We start from the raw sequence: 21,919 nt of genomic DNA, 5'->3' as shown, positions 1-21,919 counted from the left end.
AGGCGGGAATCGAACCCGCGCCCCATAGCAACTTAGGGATCTGCAGCCGAAGCCGCTAACCACCGGCCCCACCCGGATTTGTTCCATTCGGTCCAGTTTCGGATCTCAGAGCTTGCAATTAGAAGTTGTGAAGTTTAATATAGTTGTACTATAGTTATCATATTAGGGGGTTTCACCCAAAAACAAAAAGTTTGATAATCCCTGGTTTAAAGAATTCACGGTGCTCAAAATACCGTTATTATGAAAAAATAGGCAATCGTCGATTTTGGTTTCTATTGATTCCTTACATCATAGCGCACCTTTGAGCCAACAATAAAAATATTCGCTGATGTAGTTTTCAAGCTACAGCCATTTTAAGATGTTATATCCGATTTTTAATTAGAAAGCCAATAAATTATACAATTTCAGCATTTCAAAGAATGTGCAATTCATGATAATGATAAATTTTGCTTCATATGACTGTCAAGTATCTCTGGGCCAAGTTCAGAAAGTTCACTCATATAGTTCTCGAGATACAGCCATTTTAAAATGTTATTTCCGAATTTTCTGAGAAAATCTATAAAATCTATACAATTTTAAGCATTTCGAAAAAATGATGCATTTTGCTTCATATGACTGTCAAGTAAATCTGTGCCAAATTTCAGAACGTTACCTGATCCAGTTCTTGAGATACAGCCATTTTAAAATGTTAATTCCGACTATTTGTTAAAAAAAACATCATTAGGTATCATTAGGCCAGGTATCAAAAGGTTTGCCGAGGTTTGCTGATAAAGTTTTCGAGATACAGCCATTTTATGATGTTATTTCCTACTTTTTCTAAGAACATCAATTAAATCCATTACCTACATAATAAAATACGCAAAATATTTTTTTCTAAAAAAACTGTATGAGAAGCGAAAAACATCAGTATATTGAAATGCTTTTTTTTATTTGAAATGCTTAAATTGTATTGATTTTATAGATTTTCTATGTAAACGTCGGAATTAACATTTTAAAATGACTGTATCTCGAGAACTTACGTCATGATTCGAAATCCGGACACTTAGTAGCATATCATTTTTGTTATAGCTGGCAAAAAATCGGGTGTATCCCATTTGGCATAAAACCATTTGGCATAATGCCGTTTGGCATAACGCCGTTTGGCATAATGCCGTTTGGCATAATGGACGTTTGGCATAACGGTCATTTGGCATAATGGCCATTTGGCATAATGGTCATTTGGCATAATGATATTAAATTTTCAAAATTATTTCAACTCCATAGACTGGGATCAATCGGCACTACAGTTTGAATGAGGACAGCAGTTTTTAGTACATTTTAAAGCTTGACATTTAGAAAACGATGCACTTTTTTGAATGTTACAGAATTTATAACACTTCTTCAGTTCTTCAGGCAGCTTGCTTGCCCACTGAGAATTTTGGCTAGAGCCTTGAGTCGATCTGGTTCGAGATCGAGCCCGAATCGAGTCGAGGCTCAAGCAAAATTCTCAGTGGGTGGTTACATGAGAGTATCCTGCCTCAATATTTTCTGCAGTAGCAGCAAGTGCTGGCCGAAGAGCTTAAAGAAAATGTTGAAGTTTTCAGCGGTGGTGTTATAAAATCTGTAACATTCTTAATATTTGACGGATCTTGTCGCACTCTTCGGTTCCCAATAATCATTAAGGGACTAAAAACTCAAAACCAAAACGCACCGATTAAAAGGGTTTAAATCCCATTTAAATTTCAAAGTCAAAGCGCCAGGTCCTGTCACAATCAATCAAGCTCATATTTGGGATTCGGGCTTAGTGAATCCAGCGAATCATGACTTGAAATGAACGCAAAATTCGCTCATTTTGTTACATCCTACCAACATATACTCATTCATATTAAAGGGTGAATATTAATTGAATATTTTATCAGCAAGTGGCGCTACTTCCATTCAAATATACACAAAACTGAGATTTTTATTTGAAATGTTAACACGAATGTAAAGCATTCCACTTTGTCATATACGTAGAAACATATTCACCGTCTTCAGCTTTGGATCTAACCCAAAAAAACCTGCGGGTCATTTTTTCTGAACTCAACTGCTGACTCAAGGTTTATATTTCCTTTAAAGAAGGGGACACTTTGTAGACTTGTGACAACAGCTGATAAAAGTTGAATTTCCTTCTAAAGTTGATTTTTTTTTCATTAAAAAGGAAATAATGCGCTTCAGCGGTGGTCACAACTCGGGTGTATCCCATTTGGCATAATGCCATTTGGCATAATGCCGTTTGGCATAACGCCGTTTGGCATAATGCCGTTTGGCATAATGGACGTTTGGCATAACGGTCATTTGGCATAATGACCATTTGACATAATGGTCATTTGGCATAACCCGCATAAAAAAGTACCATATAAAAACTTTTTTTCATATGGTAATTGAACTTTAAACTATATTGTTACTACCATTTCCAAAAATGTTTGACTACTATTTTAAAAATGGTATTTATATGGTTGGCATGAATTTTTACTATCTCACAAATGGTTTAACCATCTGGCATAAGGGTGGTTAGCAATGGTAACCTTAAAAACTCAGTACTATTTTCGTCAAAAACTGTTTGTTGTATGGTAAATAAATGGTTTAAGTACTATTTGGCAAAAAGTAACCTGAAATCAAACAGTTCACAAATAGTTTAATATAGTTAAATTTTAATTTTGGGAAATTGAAAAAACGATTTCACAAATAGTTACCATTTCTCAAAGTGTCATTGTATGATCCAATATGGTAATCAAATGGTTATTTTTTATCCGGGAATGATGTTAAAATTTCAAAATAAAGTATAATATTGGAATTGCTTTAAGAAGACCACATTAGGTTGTGATAACTGCCGGCGAAAGCTGATTTTTGCATTCCTTAAGATTTTTTTTCTTGATTTTAAAAACTGCTGGCTATGGGTGCCCACAACTTGAAAGGTTTGTCAAAACGTTGCTCCACATGCTGAATATTGTTCCCAGGGTTATTTTAAGCCATTGAGCCCTAGATTGAGCCAAATATGTTCGACATTTATGGAGCCAAGAATTGAAATGACTTTTCTTCGGACTGGTCACTCTGGGTTACTCTGTGGTTATTATTTCCTTCAAAGAAAGGGACTTGCCATAACTGCACAGAAAAAAGTTGAATTTTGGAAGGTTGAAAATTTGGATGGTTGAATATTTCCTCTTTTTTGAGTAATATTACCTAAAAAAAATGTAAAAATGTGAACCTGATGAATATTCATCATTTTCTTATGTAAAATTAATCTATTTTTTACACAAGATCTGTCACCATTTTCTGATGAATAATTTCCATCATTTATTTACTGTGTGCTAAAAAAAGTTGAATTTTCTTTTTAAAACTGAATTTTCTTTACTAAACAGAGGAGAATGCGCTTCAGCTGTGGTCGCAACTCAAGCGAGTTTTCCCTTCTTTTTAAAAAATATTCACCCATATCAGCAGTCAAGAGAGTTTTCCCTTCTTTAAAGAAGGGAAAATTCAACTCATGTTAGTAGTTATCTCAAATCAAAGAAAGTTTTCACTTCTTTAAAGAAAGATAAATTCAACGTGTGTCAGCAGTTAACACAAGTCAAGAAAATTTTCCCTACACAAAGGGAGAAAAAATTCAAACATATAGGGATAATTCAACTCGTGTTAGTAGTTATCACAAGTAAAGAGAATTTTCCATTATTTAAAGATGAAAAAACTTACTGACTTGTGATGACTACTGGCACAAGTTGAATTTTTCCTTCTTTAAATTATGGAAAATTCTCTTTACTTGTGATAACTACTAACACGAGTTGAATTATCCCTATATGTTTGAATTTTCTCTCCAATCAAGAAGGACAAATTCTCTTGACTTGTGATAGCTGCTGACACAAGTTGAATTTACCTTTCTTTAAAGAAGTGAAAACTTTCTTGGACTTGAGATAACTACTAACATGAGTTGAATTTTCCCTTCTTTAATGAAGGGAAAATTCTTTGACTGCTGATATAGGTATTTTTTTTTAAAGGAAGGGAAAACTCGCTTGAGTTGTGACCACCGCTGAAGCGCGTTATCCCCTTTTTAATGAAGAAAATTCAACTTTAGAAGGAAAATTCAACCTTTATCAGCAGTTGTCACAAGTCTAGAAAGTGTCCCTTTCTTTAAAGGAAATATAAACCTTGAGTCAGCAGTTGAGTTGAGTTTAGAAAAAATGACCCGCAGCTTTTTTGGGTTTGATCCTTAGCTGAAGACGGTGAATTAATATGAAATTCTCACTTTTGTGTATATTTGAATGGAAGTAGCGCCACTTGCTGATAAAATATTCAATTAATATTCACCCAGTAATATGATCGAGCATATGTTGGTATGATCCCCTGGATGCACTAAGCTCGAATCACAATTATGAGCTTAGTGCATCCAGAGGAGGAGTTCTAAATTCTGTAAAATTCAAAAAAGTGCATCGTTTTAAAATGCCGAAGTAACAATTCAATAGGGCGAATCTGCTTTTGTAAACAAGCAGTATATCCCCCTCTTACTTGACGTGAACTGTCACTTGAGCAAAAGGGATAGACTGCTTGTTTACAAACGCAGATTCGCCCTATTGAACTGTTAATACGGAATGTACTAAAAACTGCTGTCCTCATTCAAACTGTAGTGGGTTAACCCAGTCTATGGAATTGAAATAATTTTGAAAATTTAATATCATTATGCCAAATGACCATTATGCCAAATGACCATTATGCCAAATGACCTTTATGCCAAACGTCCATTATGCCAAACGGCATTATGCCAAATGGCATTATGCCAAATGGGATACACCCTCACAACTCAAGCGAGTTTTCCCTTCCTTTAAAAATATTCACCTATATCAGCAGTCAAGGAGTTTTCCCTTCTTTAAAGAAGGGAAAATTCAACTTGCATCAGCAGTCAAGAGATTTTTCCCTTCTTTAAAGAAGGGAAAATTTAACTCATGTTAGTAGTTATCTCAAATCAAAGAAAGTTTTCACTTCTTAAAGAAAGGTAAATTCAACTTGTGTCAGCAGTCAAGAGAATTTACCCTTCTTGATTAGAGAGAAAATTCAAACATATAGGGACAATTCAACTCGTGTTAGTGGTAATCACAAGTAAAGATAATTTTCCATAATTTAAAGAAGGAAAAACTCAACTTGTGTCAGTAGTCATCACAAGTCAGTGATTTTTTTTTCCCTTCTTCAAATAATGGAAAATTCTCTTTACTTGTGATAACTAATAACATGAGTTGAATTATCTCTATATGTTTGAATTTTCTCTCCATTAGAGAAGGGAAAATTTTAGTGACTTGTGATAACTGCTGACACAAGTTGAATTTACCTATTTTCAAAGAAGTAAAAACTTTCTTTGATTTGGGATAACTACTAACATGAGTTGAATTTTCCCTTCTTTAATGAAGGGAAAACTCTCTTGACTGCTGATATGGGTGAATATTTTTTGAAAAGAAGGGAAAACTCGCTTGAGCTGTGACCACAGCTGAAGCGCATTTTCCCTTGTTTAATGAAGAAAATTCAGTTTTAGAAGAAAAATTCAACATTTTTAAGCACACAGAAAATAAATGATGGTAATATTCATCAGGAAATGGTGCCAGATCAGAAATTGGTGAATATTCATAAGTTTCTGATAAATATTCATCAGGTTCACATGTTTGAAAAAAATTAGGTAATATTACTCAAAAAGAGGTGATATTCAACCAACCCAATTTTCAACTTTACAAAATTCAACTTTGATTCTGTGCAGTTGTCGCAAGCTTAGAAAGTGTCCCTTTCTTTAAAGGAAATAGTAACCTTCATAAATGTCGAACATATTTGGCTCAATCTAGGGGTCAATGGCTTAAAATAGCCCTGGGAACAATATTGAGCATGTGGAGCAACGTTTTGAACAAACGTTTCAAGTTCTGGGCACCCATACACAGAATAAAATGATGGTAACATTCATCAGGAAATGGTGAAGAATTTTGTCTCGAAAAAAATGTGTAATATTACATCAGGAATTGACGAATATTCATCAGTTTCTGATGAATATTCATCAGGTTCACATTTTTACACATTTTTTATGTAATATTACTCAAAAAAGAGGGAATATTCAACCCACCAAATTTTCAACCTTCCAAAATTAAAAGTTTTTTTTTTGCTTTGTAGCCAGCAGTTTTTAAATCAAAAAAAATCATAAGGAAAGAAAAAATCAGCTTTCTCCGGCAGTTATCACAACTTTCTTAAAACAATTCCAATATTAACTTTATTTTGAAATTTTAACATCATTATGCCAAATCACCATTATGCCAAATGGCCAAAAAATGACCATTATGCCGTTATGCCAAACGTCCATTATGCCAAACGGCATTATGCCAAACGGCGTTATGCCAAACGGCATTATGCCAAATGGCATTATGCCAAATGGGATACACCCCAAAAAATCATGAAATAAGTTGGAAATGTAGAAATATCATCAGGATGTAGTATACACAGTCAGTTTCAAGAAAATGCATGCAAAATATGTCTTTTCAAACAAATTTTCATCAGAATTTCAAAATTAAGATGACTTGTTGTGCTTCGAATCCCGGACACTGATAAAAGCTGATTCGAAATCTGGACACTTTTGCTTCGAATTCCGGACACTCGATTTTACTTATGAATCGCACAAATTTGGACTGAAATGTTAGTGAATGGCATTCTTTAGGTCTCAAATAAGCTGTTAACATCAAAACAATCGATAGTTTATATAAACATTTGCTAGAATTTAAGGAAATCGTAACCATAAATTTCTCCTTTGCCTTTGTTACATCAGCAAACCTTCTGAAACTTGGCCCAGAGATACTTGACAGTCATATAAAGCAAGATCCATCATTATCTCTAAATGCACATTCTTGGAAACAAGGGTCCCGATGGTCGGTTCAAAGATCAGAAATCACTCACTCATCGCCGAGCGAATCTTTGCCGACTGGAGCTCGCAACCATTCGCGATCGAACACTGCACTCAGGCTGCCAGCGGCTTGCTCAATCGCTTCACTCAGTGACACAAAAACGTGTTTCGTGAATTTCTTTGCCTACTCCGTCCGTCGACCCGAGTCACACACGAATACGTTCAGAGAGGAGAGAACCTTTTAACATACCAGTTCAGCGCTCTTTTGGCCTGCATTACCATAGTTTGCCGTAAATTGGTATTTGGCAGGGTGGAAATTGCTTTTAAATGCTTTTAAATCAACATAATTGCAAAACATTTTTCATAACATTGATTTTAACCAGTTTAATAAATGAGCAAAACAAAGTCGATCGACGAAACCAGTTCGACGTCGACGGCGGCAGTCGTACTGCGGTGGACCAGCTGGCATTGCAGGAGATTCCAAGGAAGTGGAGGGGAAAGAACCAAGTTTTGAAAGTGCTCCTGCAGATATTTTCTTGGACGACGTCGGTGGTTTGTGGATGCCGGCTGTGGATTGCGTCAACAGCGTCAACAGCTGACCTAACTGGGGGGAGGCTACGTGGCATACGGAAGAGGTTTACATCGGAGTTGGGAGCTGGTTGGAAGATCCCAGAATTGAATTTGGTGAGAGCGTTCTAATTTCTTCCTTATTATATTATTGCATTTCAATTTTCTCATTATTTACCAACGCCCACTACTTCATTCGTCGGTGAAGTATCCCATCAAACCCTTTCCCCTTCCAAATCCGGATATCTTGGAGATCGTCTAAGTTCTTAGGCATCTCTATAGGATATCCAATCATCAAATCCCTCCCCACCTCCCCCGTTGATCGTGAGGAGTCGACCAAAAGGACAAATGAATGGTGATGTGTCATTCGGCACATTACTGACGCATTTATTTTCCTTATCGGCGCCAACCTAGCTATTGCGAGCTTTATGCTAGGCTAGAATACGGTCAACCAAGCTAAGCTAAGCTAAAACAAAGTCGATCGCAAACTACTTCGACTCAGCTTTGAGCGACAAAGCACAATCTATCTCTCTGAAACACTCGATGTACTACCCGGTTGGAGTGAGAGGGAGAGCAAAGAGAGAGTATTCAGTAGCGATCGGTGTGGAAGTGACAAACGGTTGGAAACGGCCAGAGGAGTTTTTCGTCGCATTATATTTGTGGTCGCGAGTGATTTAGTCTGTTTTGAGTAATCAGGACCCTTGCTTTGTAATGCTGAAATTGTATAGATTATGTAGGGTCTCTTAGAAAAAGTCGGAAATTACAATGTAAAATGGCTGTAAAAAATATTTCAAATTTTAAGGCCATTATTTTCAAATAAAGAAAAATACTAAAACGCGTTTTGCTCTAAACGTGATTTGGCCTAAAACTTTCAAATATGCGCAGTCAAGCAATCATAAAAGCACTACTTTTCAGAGAATATTACAGATAACAACACCCAACACGCGCGCGTCACCAGAGCCAAACTCAGTTGATACCGCGTACTCGTATACGAAAGAGTACAGCACAGGTGATCCATCATTGCGTCGCAAAGATAACAAATAAAAAAAAAACGACCTGCTATGATTAGGAGGGGTGGGCTTCTGGTGTGGGAACACGATGTTATCTATGCATGATTGCCATACCATCGTGCCATCGAAGTCATTCGTGAGGTAACACCTGATTGTTAAACATCTTTCGGACACTATGGACGTCGAACATCCGGTTGTGCCGACCCAGTACGGTCCAGTTAGGGGGGTTCGTAAGGTGGCCGCAACGGGGGTCGATTACTACAGCTTCCAGCGCATTCCGTACGTGCAGCCTCCCGTTGGAGAGTTGAGATTTAAGGTAGGGATTTTGGGTTGTTGATTGTGGGACTTGAAATGATGGTGCTGAGTTGATTTTTTTAGGATGCTCAACCGCCGAAACCGTGGACGGAACCGTTGGACTGTACCGTCCAAGGGCCGGGTGGATATCAGTACAGTAAGCTGCTGAACAAAATCATCGGAAGTGAGGACAGCTTGCACATGAATGTGTTCACGAAGAACGTAAGTTGAATGGACCTTTGAACTTGTTGGTGGTTATTGTATGAATGATTAAAATTGTAGCTCGATAGCAAGAAGTTATTACCTGTGATGTTGTATATCCACGGTGGAGCCTTCATGAGAGGATCTAGTGGGGTGGAGATGTACGGACCAGACTATCTGATACAGAAGGATGTGGTGTTCGTTTCGTTCAACTACAGAATCGGTGCTCTTGGTATGATTTGTGATTTCTTGGTAGACAAACTTGTAGAATGCTCAACTATCCTTCAGGATTCATCTCGTTCGATTCTCCCGAGCTGGGACTTCCGGGCAATGCCGGACTGAAGGACCAGAACCTCGCGCTTCGCTGGGTGGTGGACAACGTCGCCAACTTTGGAGGTGACCCGAAGAACATAACGCTGTTTGGAGAGAGTGCCGGTGGTTGTTCCGTACACTACCACATGGTGTCGGACTTGTCGCGGGGACTGTTCCAGCGCGCGATCGTAATGTCCGGCTGCGTGCTGAACAATTGGTCCGTGGTTCCACGAAGAAAGTTTAGCGAACGGCTCGCCAAAGCTCTTGGCTGGAACGGGCAAGGTGGTGAGCGGGCCGCACTGGAGGTGCTCGTGAAGGCAGATCCGGAGAGTATCGTTCGTGAGCAGGAGATTTTGCTGAATGAGAATGTAAGATTTATAGCTTGTTAGCTTCAATAGTTAATATTCACTGAATTTAATTTGTAGGAGATCGAAAATCGCATCTTGTTCTCATTTGGACCAGTGATCGAGCCGTACATCACGAAGAACTGTATGATTCCAAAGGATCCAGTCGAAATGTGTCGTGAAGCTTGGAGTAACGAAATAGACATCTTGATTGGTGGAAACTCGGAGGAAGGTCTGTTCTGTCTCAACGGGATCAAGGAGAATCCCTCGATCATGAGTAACTTGAAAGACTTTGAGTACCTGGTTCCGCTGGAGCTGGACCTGGTCAGGACTTCTCAGAGTTGCAAGCAGGTGGGCAAACAGATGAAGAAGTTCTACTACGGTGAAACGGAACCGTCGTTTGAGAATCGAGAAGGTTACCTTACGGTAAGATGATCATTACGCATTCCAATATCTATTACAAGTATCGTTTTTCACACAGCTGATGACCGACAAGCTATTCCTGCACGGACTGCACCGTACGATCTTGTCAAGACTCAACTCGAAGAAACCGTCGAAGACCTTCCTGTACCGGTTTTCCGTGGATTCGGACACCTACAACCACTACCGGATCGTGTTTTGCGATAAAGACGTGCGCGGAACGGCCCATGCCGACGATTTATCGTACATCTTCAAGAACGTGTTCAACGATCCCCCGGCGAAGGATACCTTCGAGCACCGCGCGATGGTGAATATGGTGAGTTGGACTTTCTAATTTCTATCCTTCATGTAGAGTAATTGAATGCTTAAAGGTCGGCCTGTTCTCAACGTTCGCGAGCAAAAATGGAAATCCAAACGGAGAGGAGACCAACGAATGGGAATCGATTGCGACGCCAACGGGACCGTTCAAGTGTCTAAACATCAACAACGACGGTTTGCAGTTTATTGAGTATCCGGAGCAGGAACGAATGCAGTTTTGGGATTCACTGTACAGCAAAGATAAACTTTATTAGCGATCATAAGTGTATTACAAATATAAATTTATTGTAGTTTCAAGTGTTCAATTTTACTGCCTGCAGCAAGGCAGATTTGTTCCGGGGTTGAGGGTGTCACTGAAATAAAAATACACGTCAGATTTAATCGCAATCCTTCAGGCGATCACTCTTACCAATTGTGTACCATTCATCCGAAAGTCCAGCATCCTTGCGGGCAGAGTTCAGTGCGTGTCTCAGCGCAAACAATAGCGATACCGTCATGTTCAGCGCCGGTTCTCCGGTGGTCTTTGAGCGTAGCACAAAGGTCTCGTTGAAAGTATTGTGCAGCAGCTTAACCCGGAAATCCACAGGAATATCCTTCGCTCCCGGAAGATGGTAGTTCCACGTTCGATTCGTCAGCAGCTGTCCGTTGTCGTCACTGTAGATCAAGTTCTCGGTGAAGTACAGTCCGATTCCCATCACGAACGCTCCCTCAATCTGGCCGACGTCGATCGCCGGGTTGATGCTCTCCCCAGTGTCTTCCAGAATGTCAACACGACGCACTAGCACGTTTCCGGTCAGCACATCCACCTCAACTTCGGCACAGCTGAGTCCGTAGACCTGGTAGTTCTGGATGTCCCCGGCCTTGTACTGGTACATGGCGCACAGGTCGATCGTGCGCTTATGACAGCGTTGCGTTATCTGCTCCCAGGACTCTTCCGGGAACTCGTCCCGCACCGGTTTGATGCGGTTCAGCAGAATCTCGCAAGCATTCTTGACCGCGAAGCTAGCCGCTTCGCTGGTCATGCTGCCGCCGGAAACGCTGGCGTTCGGTGAGGTTAGACTGCTCATCGTTTTAATACTGATTTTGCTCATTGGGATGCCCATGATGTGAGCCGCCACTTGGGTTACCTTGGTGTTGACGCCTTGTCCCATGTCGATTCCGGCTGTAGTGATCGAGACCGTTCCATCGATGTGGTAGATCGAAACTAGGGCGTGCATTTGACCGAAGAACGCCTGCGGGTATTCCATGGGAACGATCGCGATGCCGCGCTTCTTCCAGCGATTCGCTTCGTTGAAGCTCTCAATCTCCTGCTTGCGCAGCTCGTATTGGACATCTCGGACAAACTCCGGAAGCAATTCTCGTATCTTGTGGTTCTCACTCATGTTTGCCAACCTCACTTCCAGAGGATCTTTCCCCAAAGCGTGAGCAATGTGTTCCATGATATTCTCGGCCATGGTGATCCCTTCGTTGGTTCCTGGACCACGACACCAGGTATTGCTGGCAGAGTTGGTAACAGCTGCCTTCCCAACCAGCTTCCACCGGCTTGCATCGTAGCAATTCTTGTAGAACTGCGCCGTAACCCACTCGATGGGTTCGTTCAAGCTGCACCCGTAGTCCTCCAAGTAGTTGTTCAACAGCTTACAGATCCTACCGTCCCCATCCACTTCAATTTGATAGTTGCTGATGCACGAGGCACGCTTACCAACCGCCTCCATGTTGGTCTCCAGCGACGGGATCAATCGGACAGGTCGCTGACTAAAGTGTGCGGCTATGGCACAGGCGCAAGCAAACTGCGAAGCTCGCGAGATCTTCGACCCGAACGCACCTCCCAACCGTTTGACGTAAAAGTTTAAGCTATTCTCCGGCACGTTCAGCGCTTGCGCAACGGCAATCTGACAAATGTCCACCCACTGAGTCGAGCTGTACACGTCCATGCCGTCTTCCGTCGGCACGCAGATGCACATCTGGGACTCCATCGAAAAGTGGAACTGCCCGGGCAGTTCAAAGCGACCCTCGATCTTCCTGTACTGACCATCCACCTTACCGTATTCCTCCCCCTCCTGATCGTACGGTTGATCGTGGATACGATCCTGAGCTCCAGCGTCCAGCACGCGCTTCAACGTGGCCAAAACAGGTTTCCCATCGGGTTCACCGTAGCTAACCTGCACCAATTTCGCAGCCCGATGAGCAAGCTCAAACGTTTCCGCCAGGATCACCCCAATCGGTTGTCCGTGGTACAGTACCTCACCGCTGCAGAAGATCTCCTCGACTTCCGCGTTGTCCAGCTCCGTTGGCATAAAGTCATTCCGTCCGGGGATGTCTTTGGCGCTGTAAAAACCATGCACGCCGTCTAGGTTCATCGCCGGTTGCGGGTCAATGCCGAGGATCTTGCATCTGGGACGCGTAGCGAGGACCAGCGCACCGTACAGCTCGTTCGGAACGTTCGGAAGATCTTCGATGTACTTGGCTTCGCCGGCTGTTTGGGCGAGACCCTCCACCTTGGGGACGTCCTTGTTCATGGGCCAGTTTTTCTGGATGGTTTGGAACTCCTGCTTGCTGGTGGTTAGGGGGCGGTGCAGACCTTGGGCTGCGGATTGGTATTTTGAAGTTATCGGTATCTGATGTTTGGAGGCAATATCCAAGGCTGCGCGGTATAGCAGGGTAGTTGTTAAGAGCTTGCGATATTCAACGGAAGCATCTCCAGGTTTCTCTTCTGGAGCAATCTCTGATGAGAGGATCGTGAAGGCATTTTGTAGAACCTCGTCAGAAAAGATATTTTTACCACGCACGAAGTTCTCCGTGTTGGAGGCATGAATAAACGTTGAGTTGATTCCTCCAAAGCATAGCGATGCCGATGTCACTAAAGATTTGTCCGCGTTGAATTCGAACAGAAATGCAGCGTTGACGTACGCGTGGACGCTCTGAGCACGTGGCATCACTTTGAATGATCTAAACTCAAACTTATTAGCATTCAGAGGAGGACAAACTACGTTCAGAATAACTTTCTTGTTTAGATCCAAATTGGGAAAATCTTCAACCAGCACGGTATTCAGCTTTCCACCAGCTTCAGCTGAAATAAATTTGAAATTATAAAAAAAAAAAACAATAAAATCTTCCACAAAACAAACAACAAACCAATCGTCAACTTAGCCCCAACCGCGGCCAAAATCAGGAACAAATCCGACGGAAACCCGTTGTGCTGATTTTTCATCCAAAGATTTCCCGCAATCGTACCCGCGTTCCGAACGGGAACGTTTGCGATAAGGTCGACGTGTTTGGCGAGCTCGGTGCAGTAGCGGAATTCAGTGCTCTTTACAGCCGCTTCCGTCAATATTTGCAGCAGCTGTGTCAACGTGGCGCTTGCCCCAACCGTCAGCGAGCTGCTCCCGAGGGAGTGGTACTTGAGCTCCTCGATGGAGCTGATATCGATGAAAACCTCCAGGCTGTCGGAGCGACGGTAGACACCTGGAATGGGCTTTGTGTTATTAATATTTTGTTTTAATTAGGGGAGAGTGGGGAGACTTGATCCCCTTTTTTTGTATCGCACATAACTCTGTCAATTTCTCACAAAACTATAAACTTTTTGCATGAATTGAAAGCTTAAACATTCATCTATGTTTGGCTAATAACGGTATTTCATCAGATGAACTCTTCGAATCATGCCGAGCGTTTTAAAAAAAATATTTTAAACCAGCATTTTAAAAATGTTAGGGGTAACTTGATCCCCCTTTCAACATTTTGAAGAAATCTTAAGCAAAATGTTTCTTATTCATCCAAACTTTTGATTTTCTATAAGTTACAGCAATTTCACATAAAACCTGTACGTTTGTGTTCAAAATATAACAAGTTTAGTGTGTAAAATATTAAAAAAAACTTATAATATTATATTTTAGACCAAAATTAAGCATGTTTACAAAAGCTGGAAATTTTTGTTTACAAAACTTTTGAAAAAAGGTTCAAACTGCAGTTATTTATGAATAACTATACTAGAGGAAACTATGTATGAAAACCCAGCCCAATTAATTAATCTTGAGGCTGATTCCAGTGACTTTAAAAATGCAGGGATCAAGTCTCCCTAAACGCACTTTTTTAAACAATTGATTGTAAAAATAGTATGACGATAAATTTAACGTCAAATGCGTAAGGGGTTTCGAGTTGATAAGTTAATCAAACAATTCATGTATAAAAAATATTTTTTTTGAATAATTTTTGAGTGTTTTCTAAAAAAAAAAAAAAACTATTGGCACTACGCCCCCCGGGGCATGGCCTTCCTCTAACGTGGGATTTCTGCTCCAGCGCCTCTGACGAGACAGGAGAAACCGGGACCGACGTTTTACTTCACCATCCGATAGAAGCTCAGTGGATAAGGCGGGAATCGAACCCGCGTCTCATAGCATCATCGGGATCGGCAGCCGAAGCCGCTACCCCTGCGCCACGAGACCCACCTGAGTGTTTTCTATACATATCAAAACAAAGAAAAAAAGTTCTCTTGGAAGTTTTTTGAAGCTCGTTTTAGAAAAATGTGTGTAACTCAATCTAAACATTTTTTAATTTTTTCTTTGTTTTCTACAATGAGTTTTAGCTAATTTCGCACAACTTTCTAGAACAAAGCTATTAGTTTTACCCACATGCTGACGAGATACAATCTTGGGATCAAGTGTCCCCGGGGATCAAGTCTCCCCACTCTCCCCTACTTTGTTTGGTTAGTTTATGGCAATTGAGCAATTGATGTAAGTAAACGCTTCAATTACGTTACGGTATGATAGATTTGGACAAAATTGAATGTTGGTGAATTTCATGAGAAAGAAAAAAGTAGTAAATTTCGAGTACAAATGATTTTATTCTGTGCTGAGAAACCAAGCGCCTCCATGGTTTAATTCTGGGAAAGACAAATAGAATGGAGGCGCTTGGTTTCTTAGAATATTTTTAGAGCATTTATATCCGAAATTTACAACTTTGTTCTTTTGAAGATAATTTACTAATATTCAATTCCATCGATTGGAGTCTGTTCAGAGAGCCCAAATCTATCATACCTTGATGAAACAGAAGCTTTCACTAACTGTTATTTTAATGTATTTGTTGTAGTAGAAAGGATGAGGATTTAGCAGAGTTACTAAACAACTATAAAACAAACCAAACCAAAAATCATCAAGGGACGAAAAAGTGGAGGTTGAAGAATAGGACTACTTCTTCTAGAAATAGAAAAACTAAACAAGCTTACAAGATGAAAGCAACTGAGAAATGAATTGATGTTTTTCGCATGATCTTGTTTCTGAAAATAGGGTTTTCTCAATTTTATTGTTTAATTTGATTCGCATTAATTTAATTTCTTAGAAATTTTTTTTTGCAAAAATGGGTTTAAAGCCACAATAATATATATTTTTAAACTTCAGAAACACAGAAACCCAGAAAGTTTTTTTTATCATGTTAAGCAAAAAAAAAAACAACTTTTAACTGTCATGTTTTTTTTTATAAATTGGGTAATTTTCCCGGGTTTTGAATTTCCCGGGAAACGCGAAATATTTTTAAAATTCCGAGAAATCCTGAGATACCGGGATATTTTTGAAAAATTTTGAATCAATTGAAGTCATAGAACTAGCAGATTACCATTAACTGATGATTGTCTAGACTAAAATCTGAACAAGGGCAGCAGTTTTTTGGTAGGGCAAATTAAAATGTTAAATGTTTATGTTTTGTATATTTCAAAATCAAATTTTACAAATAAGTTTAAAATTTAGTGTGTGGCATAAAAAAATCAAGTGATATTTATATGAATTTAATTCACTACCACCAACTGGGGCAAATTGAAACTACAGAGTGAATAAGGGCAATAGATTTTACAGGATGAAATTTGTTGATCGGTAAATTAATAATCAATCCTTTAAAACATAAACAAAAAAAAAACATGCCAGATCTGTACACAATTCCAACAATTTTCCTTGATAAGCTAAAATTATGCTGATATATTGATGTTGTCAAATTCATTAATTTCTGGCAGCTTTAACCTTCTTTTTCATTCGCTGCCTTATGCTGATATAAGCCCAATTAAAATTGTAATGGTTTGAAAATCCTAACGATTACAAAATAAAATTTAAATATTTTAAATAAATATGTTGAATACTTAACTGTTCCATTTTTTCTGGTAATTTGCCTCCAAATTTACATATCAAATTATGTATTATTTCTTAAATTTTCGAGAAAACCAAAACAAAATATAAAAATCCCGGTTTTGGAGAATTCCGTGGAAATCCCAGGTTGGAGGCTTGTTATAAATTAAGGGGTTACACTCATGTGGAAAATAATTTTATATTTCAGAAAATGTATTAAATCCACTCACAAGCTGATTTCCAATCACTTCTTAAAGTTTCATGTAGGTATTCCATGATTCAAGTAAGTTAAAGACGATTTAAGCTTGATGTTTTGCCATGCGCAAAGCGAACTGTCAAATTTTTCGTTTTCCTCGAAACTCCGAGTTGATTTACGGGAGCCACGATATCTCTAGATTGGATGGACCATAGAGTAATCTACGTGCGCATGTATTGCATATACGTACACGAAAAAGATTGAGGTTAAATTTGGTACCGGCCAGCAAAACAAATGGCGTACAAGTGTGCGTGAGCGCGGGCTTAGATAACTCTATACCGTCACCTGGGGTGAATCGGGACTACAGTCTGAATAGGGACTGCAGTGTTTAGAGCATTTAATGGTTTTAAGTTTGGAAATGGATGTACACATTTTGTTGGTTTCAGTCTGTTCAAACCGAAACCAACCAGAAAGATCAAAATATGGTGCCCCTACATGGTTAAAACTGCTGTCCCAATTCTCCCCATGTGTCCCGATTCACCCCAGTTGACGGTACTTGTTGAAATTTGAGGTGAAGACTCTCAAGACCGTGTGCATGACGAAGTAGGATTTGGAAATCTTGATTTTAAAAAAAATACGACAATCAAAAACTTACGATTATTTATATGGAAAACATAAACATATTTTTATCTATTTAAAAATAATGTTTAGCTTTTTGGAAAATATGTAGCTAAAGTGGATTTGAAATCAACTTATTATGCGACAACCAAATCTCGTCGAACCCCATTTTATCGCCTAGTAGAGCGTCGTTTATCAGTCAACTGGTTTTATTATACACATGAATAGATTGTAAACACAATCAAGAGATGTGATACGTACCGTGCGCAGTGTTGCCAGCGACCAGCATGTACGGCCGGGACCCGATCTTCTCCAAAATTGCAAACACATCCTGCACGTTGTACACCTTGTGCCATTCGCGTTGATTTTCAAACACCAGATGCAGCCCTTTCTTGGCCAGTGGACCACACCGACCTTGGCATGGTTTGCCGGTGTTTTGACAAATTTTCGGCAACTCCTCAATATCTTGACATGCCACCTTGAGACAAGGTTCGGCATCGACTGCCAGCGATTTGAACGCGTCCAGAATCGGTCGATATCCGGTGCACCGGCAGAGGTTTCCTCCGAAGGCGTTTTCGACCTCCTGCATGGTGACTTGACCGCCCTTGGACTCGAGCAAGCTGTACATGTTCATGACCATGCCGGGCGAGCAGTACCCGCACTGGGTTCCGTTGAAGTGCGCGAGTCGTTGCTGGACCGCGTGGAAGCCCTTGGTTTTGTTGCCGATTCCTTCGACCGTTACGATGTCCAGCCCGTGGCAGGAGAACACCGGGAGAAGGCACTGTTGGAAACAAATGTTTACAAATTCGAAATCGATTTCGGAACAGAGCTTTTCGATTTAAACAAAATTCTTACTGAATTAACTGCCCAGCTTTGACGCTCCTTCGTGACCGGATGTTCACTGTTTACGTTAACGATACAGGCTCCACAACCGCCTTCGCGGCAGACCAACTTGGTTCCACTTAATTGAGCATTCTTGCGAATGAATGATCCCAAAGAGGTCTCAATTGGGACTTGATGGGGATTAACTGCAAATTGTATTTTTTTTAAGTATAAAATTATAAGCTTGTAAAATTGCGACATTTTACACACCTTTAAACAGTTTTCCGTTGACTGTAAATATCACTTCCATTGTCACAAATAAATTATTCAAAAAAACGCCAATAACTTATCACAAACCGTCCACTTCGGTCTACCTCAACAAACTGACTATCGGACTGAGTTAAACAGTGCGTCTATATATAAACCAACTTGAAATCTACACACTGTTTTGGGTCGCGATTCTTCCAATATCAACGTATAGAATAGGACGCAGATTCGCGAGCTAGTGCTTGTGGGACTACGCCAAAATATCCACGCGTTCCGAAACCAAGTCATCAGCAGAAAACTTTTCGAACAACGCAAATGAATACTGGCGAAGGAAGTTGTTGGTGGTATTGTTGAGCGCGAGAGACAGAGATTGTGATTAGAATCAATATTGATTGAAAGCTTTGACGGGGAGCTGATAGCACTCGTAAAGGGCTTTTGTGTGGAATTGCAGTGGAATAACAATTTACAGGAGCAAATTAACTTAGAACAGTGGTCACTAAACTGCGGCCCGCGGACTGCTTTAGAAATTAGTATAGAATTTGGCTCTCTTAACAAGTCTTCTTTTAATAGAGAAAATAAATTATAAAAATTTAAATTCAATCAACTGCCGCTCTATGCATAATTGTCCCATGTCATTTTTGGTCGATTCTGACTTTTTGTAATTTTTTTGTCACTTTGTTCGGAAACTCAAATGCAAATGTTCAAAATTAAATTCATTGAATTTAGATCAAATAATCATTTTTTGGCCAAATTAAAGCATTATAAGTATAAGGAATGTTTGATCGAACGTTGCTCAATATTAGAAGTTCCGAATATGAATTATTTATTCAAAAACAGCTAAAAACAATGCACAAAAGACCGGTGAAGCTACATTAAAATTGAAAAAAAGGTGCAGGTGGTTATGTTACACATGACCAGTATGACAAAGAACTTTGCTAGATGATTGTTGAAATTTTCGATTAGAACGTCCGATCCAAATTTCCCCATGATTCCCTTATAATTACACAAGACAACTCTTTTGTGGTCTATTTCGTGGCTCTGAAACAGGCTGTTTGATTTGTAAAGTTTTAAGACATAATATCAAGCTGAACTGCCCTATTCAGGGCTCTAATTGATTACGAAATAGTTATTCTAAATTTCCAGAAACATGAAATTTCAAATTTCATGTCCAGTATCAAAATCCATAAAGTTTGATACCCATATTGCCCCAACTCTTATGATTCGGCAAATGTCCCCCCATCGGAATATCCCCGGGGCCTCCGGCCACTCCGGATTGTGGCCACTACTGCTGAAACATCAAATTTCATGTCCAGTATCAAAATCCATAAAGTTTGATACCCATATTGTACCAACTCTTATGGTTCCGCAAATGTCCCTCCATCGGAATATCCCCGGGGCCTCCGGCCACTCCAGGTGGTGGCCACTACTGCCAAAATGTCAAATTTCATGTTCAGTATCAAAAACCTTAAAGTTTGATACCCATATTGCCCCAACTCTTATGGTTCCGCAAATGTCCCCCCATCGGAACATCCGCGGGGCCTTCGGCCACTCCGTATTGTGGCCACTACTGCCGAAATGTCAAATTTCATATCCAGTATCAAAAACCCTAAAGTTTGATACCCATACTGCCCCAACTCTTATGGTTCCGCAAATGTCCCCCCATCGGAACATCCGCGGGGCTCTCTGGATTGTGGCCACTACTGCTGAAATGTCAAATTTCATGTTCAGTATCAAAAACCTTAAAGTTTGATACCCATATTGTACCAACTCTTATGGTTCGGCAAATGTCCCCCTATCGGAACATCCCCGGGGCCTCCGGCCACTCCAGGTGGTGGCCACTACTGCCAAAATGTCAAATTTCATATCCAGTATCAAAAACCCTACAGTTTGATACCCATATTGCCCCAACTCTTATGGTTCGGCAAATGTCCCCCCATCGGAACATCCGCGGGGCCTCCGGCCACTCCAGGTGGTGGCCACTACTGCCAAAATGTCAAATTTCATGTCCAGTATCGAAAACCTTAAAGTTTGATACCCATATTGCCCCAACTCTTATGGTTCGGGAAAAGTCCCCCTATCGGAACACCCGCCGGGGACTCCGGCCACTCCAAGTGGTGGCCAATTCCAATTCCCGCTCATGCCGGCTGGCATGTCTTGGCGTGTCCATGCCTCCAGGCTATCTGCTCCCGGGCCTCCAGGCCGTCTGCAAACGGGCCACCAGGCCATCTGCTCCTGATGTGTTCTCGTCGACGGCCAGCAACAGACTTAATTTTCGGGACCGACCGAGCCGAGTTTTGTTAATTTAGATCGGGGACGTATGCCCCACTAGGGTGTAATATCAAAATCGATTTTCCAGCACAGCAATTTTTCAGTTTCTTTTGGGGTCCTAAACAACTCCCCAAAGTTTGGGAACGATTGGTTTAGTCCTCACTTTGCGCAAAGCGACTCAATTTTCCATATAAATTTGTATGGGAAAAACCATTTTTTTGGATTTTGAGATTTATAAAATCCACGTTTCACGCTGTACTAAAACCGGATTCATATTCAGAAGCTCTAGAATGTGCTCTACAACTTTCCCGAAGAGAGTATGGTGCTAGCTTGTCCCTGAAAGAAGATACAGCGTCCTCAAAACTCGTCTAAAACGTGATTTTCGAGCAAAAAACACGTTTTAGACGAGTTTTGAACACGCTGTATCTTTTTATAGTAGCAAGTTAGCACCATACTCTCTTCCGGAAAGTTGTAGAGCACCTTCCAGAGCATCCGAATATGAATCCGGTTTTTGTACAGCGTGAAACGTGGATTTTATAAATATCAAAATCCAAAAAAATGGTTTTTCCCATACAAATTTATATGGAAAATTGAATCGCTTTGCGCAAAGTGAGGACTAAACCAATCGTTCCCAAACTTTGAGGAGTTGTTTAGGACCCCAAAAGGAACTGAAAAATGGTTGTGCTCGCTAAATTTGGACAACTTTATTTTTTTCCATACAACCATATTACACCCTAATGCCCCACTAGGGTGTAATATGGTTGTATGGAAAAAAATAAAGTTGTCCAAATTTAGCGAGCACAGCAATTTTTCAGTTCCTTTTGGGGTCCTAAACAACTCCCCAAAGTTTGGGAACGATTGGTTTAGTCCTCGCTTTGCGCAAAGCGATTCAATTTTCCATATAAATTTGTATGGGAAAAACCATTTTTTTGGATTTTGATATTTATAAAATTTACGTTTCACGCTGTACTAAAACCGAACTCATATTCGGATGCTCTGGAATGTGCTCTACAACTTTCCCGAAGACAGTATGGTGCTAGCTTGTCCCTGAAAGAAGACACAGCGTCCTCAAAACTCGTCTAAAACGTGATTTTCGAGCAAAAAACACGTTTTAGACGAGTTTTGAACACGCTGTATCTTTTTTTAGGAGCAAGTTAGCACCATACTCTCTTCGGGAAAGTTGTAGAGCATCTTTCAGAGTATTCGAATATGAATCCAGTTTCAGTACAGCGTGAAACGTGGATTTTATAAATATCAAAATCCAAAAAAATGGTTTTTCCCATACAAATTTATATGGAAAA

At 40.3% G+C, this 21,919-nt stretch overlaps 2 protein-coding genes across 2 annotated transcripts; one reads left to right on the top strand and one right to left on the bottom strand.

Moving 5' to 3' along the window:
- The first annotated feature begins 8,431 nt into the window (after nucleotides 1–8,431).
- LOC6047249 (esterase B1) lies at nucleotides 8,432–10,720 on the top strand. The gene is made up of 7 exons (XM_038262340.1): nucleotides 8,432–8,767; nucleotides 8,830–8,967; nucleotides 9,028–9,178; nucleotides 9,235–9,626; nucleotides 9,684–10,028; nucleotides 10,084–10,338; nucleotides 10,394–10,720. The coding sequence occupies exons 1-7, from the start codon at nucleotides 8,627–8,629 to the stop codon at nucleotides 10,592–10,594; spliced, it is 1,623 nt and encodes a 540-aa protein (XP_038118268.1). The 5' UTR covers nucleotides 8,432–8,626; the 3' UTR covers nucleotides 10,595–10,720.
- On the bottom strand, nucleotides 10,605–18,588 carry LOC6047251 (aldehyde oxidase 1). Its single transcript, XM_038262339.1, has 6 exons — nucleotides 18,354–18,588; nucleotides 18,117–18,289; nucleotides 17,523–18,042; nucleotides 13,476–13,805; nucleotides 10,750–13,410; nucleotides 10,605–10,693 (listed from the first exon to the last, which is right to left on the bottom strand). Exons 1-6 carry the CDS (start codon nucleotides 18,391–18,393, stop codon nucleotides 10,623–10,625), a joined length of 3,795 nt encoding a protein of 1,264 aa, XP_038118267.1. The 5' UTR covers nucleotides 18,394–18,588; the 3' UTR covers nucleotides 10,605–10,622.
- Nucleotides 18,589–21,919: the final 3,331 nt, after the last annotated feature.

This window comes from Culex quinquefasciatus, chromosome 3, assembly GCF_015732765.1.
Source record: "Culex quinquefasciatus strain JHB chromosome 3, VPISU_Cqui_1.0_pri_paternal, whole genome shotgun sequence".
NCBI lineage: Eukaryota > Metazoa > Arthropoda > Insecta > Diptera > Culicidae > Culex > Culex quinquefasciatus.
This window is presented reverse-complemented; position numbering and strand designations above follow the sequence as displayed.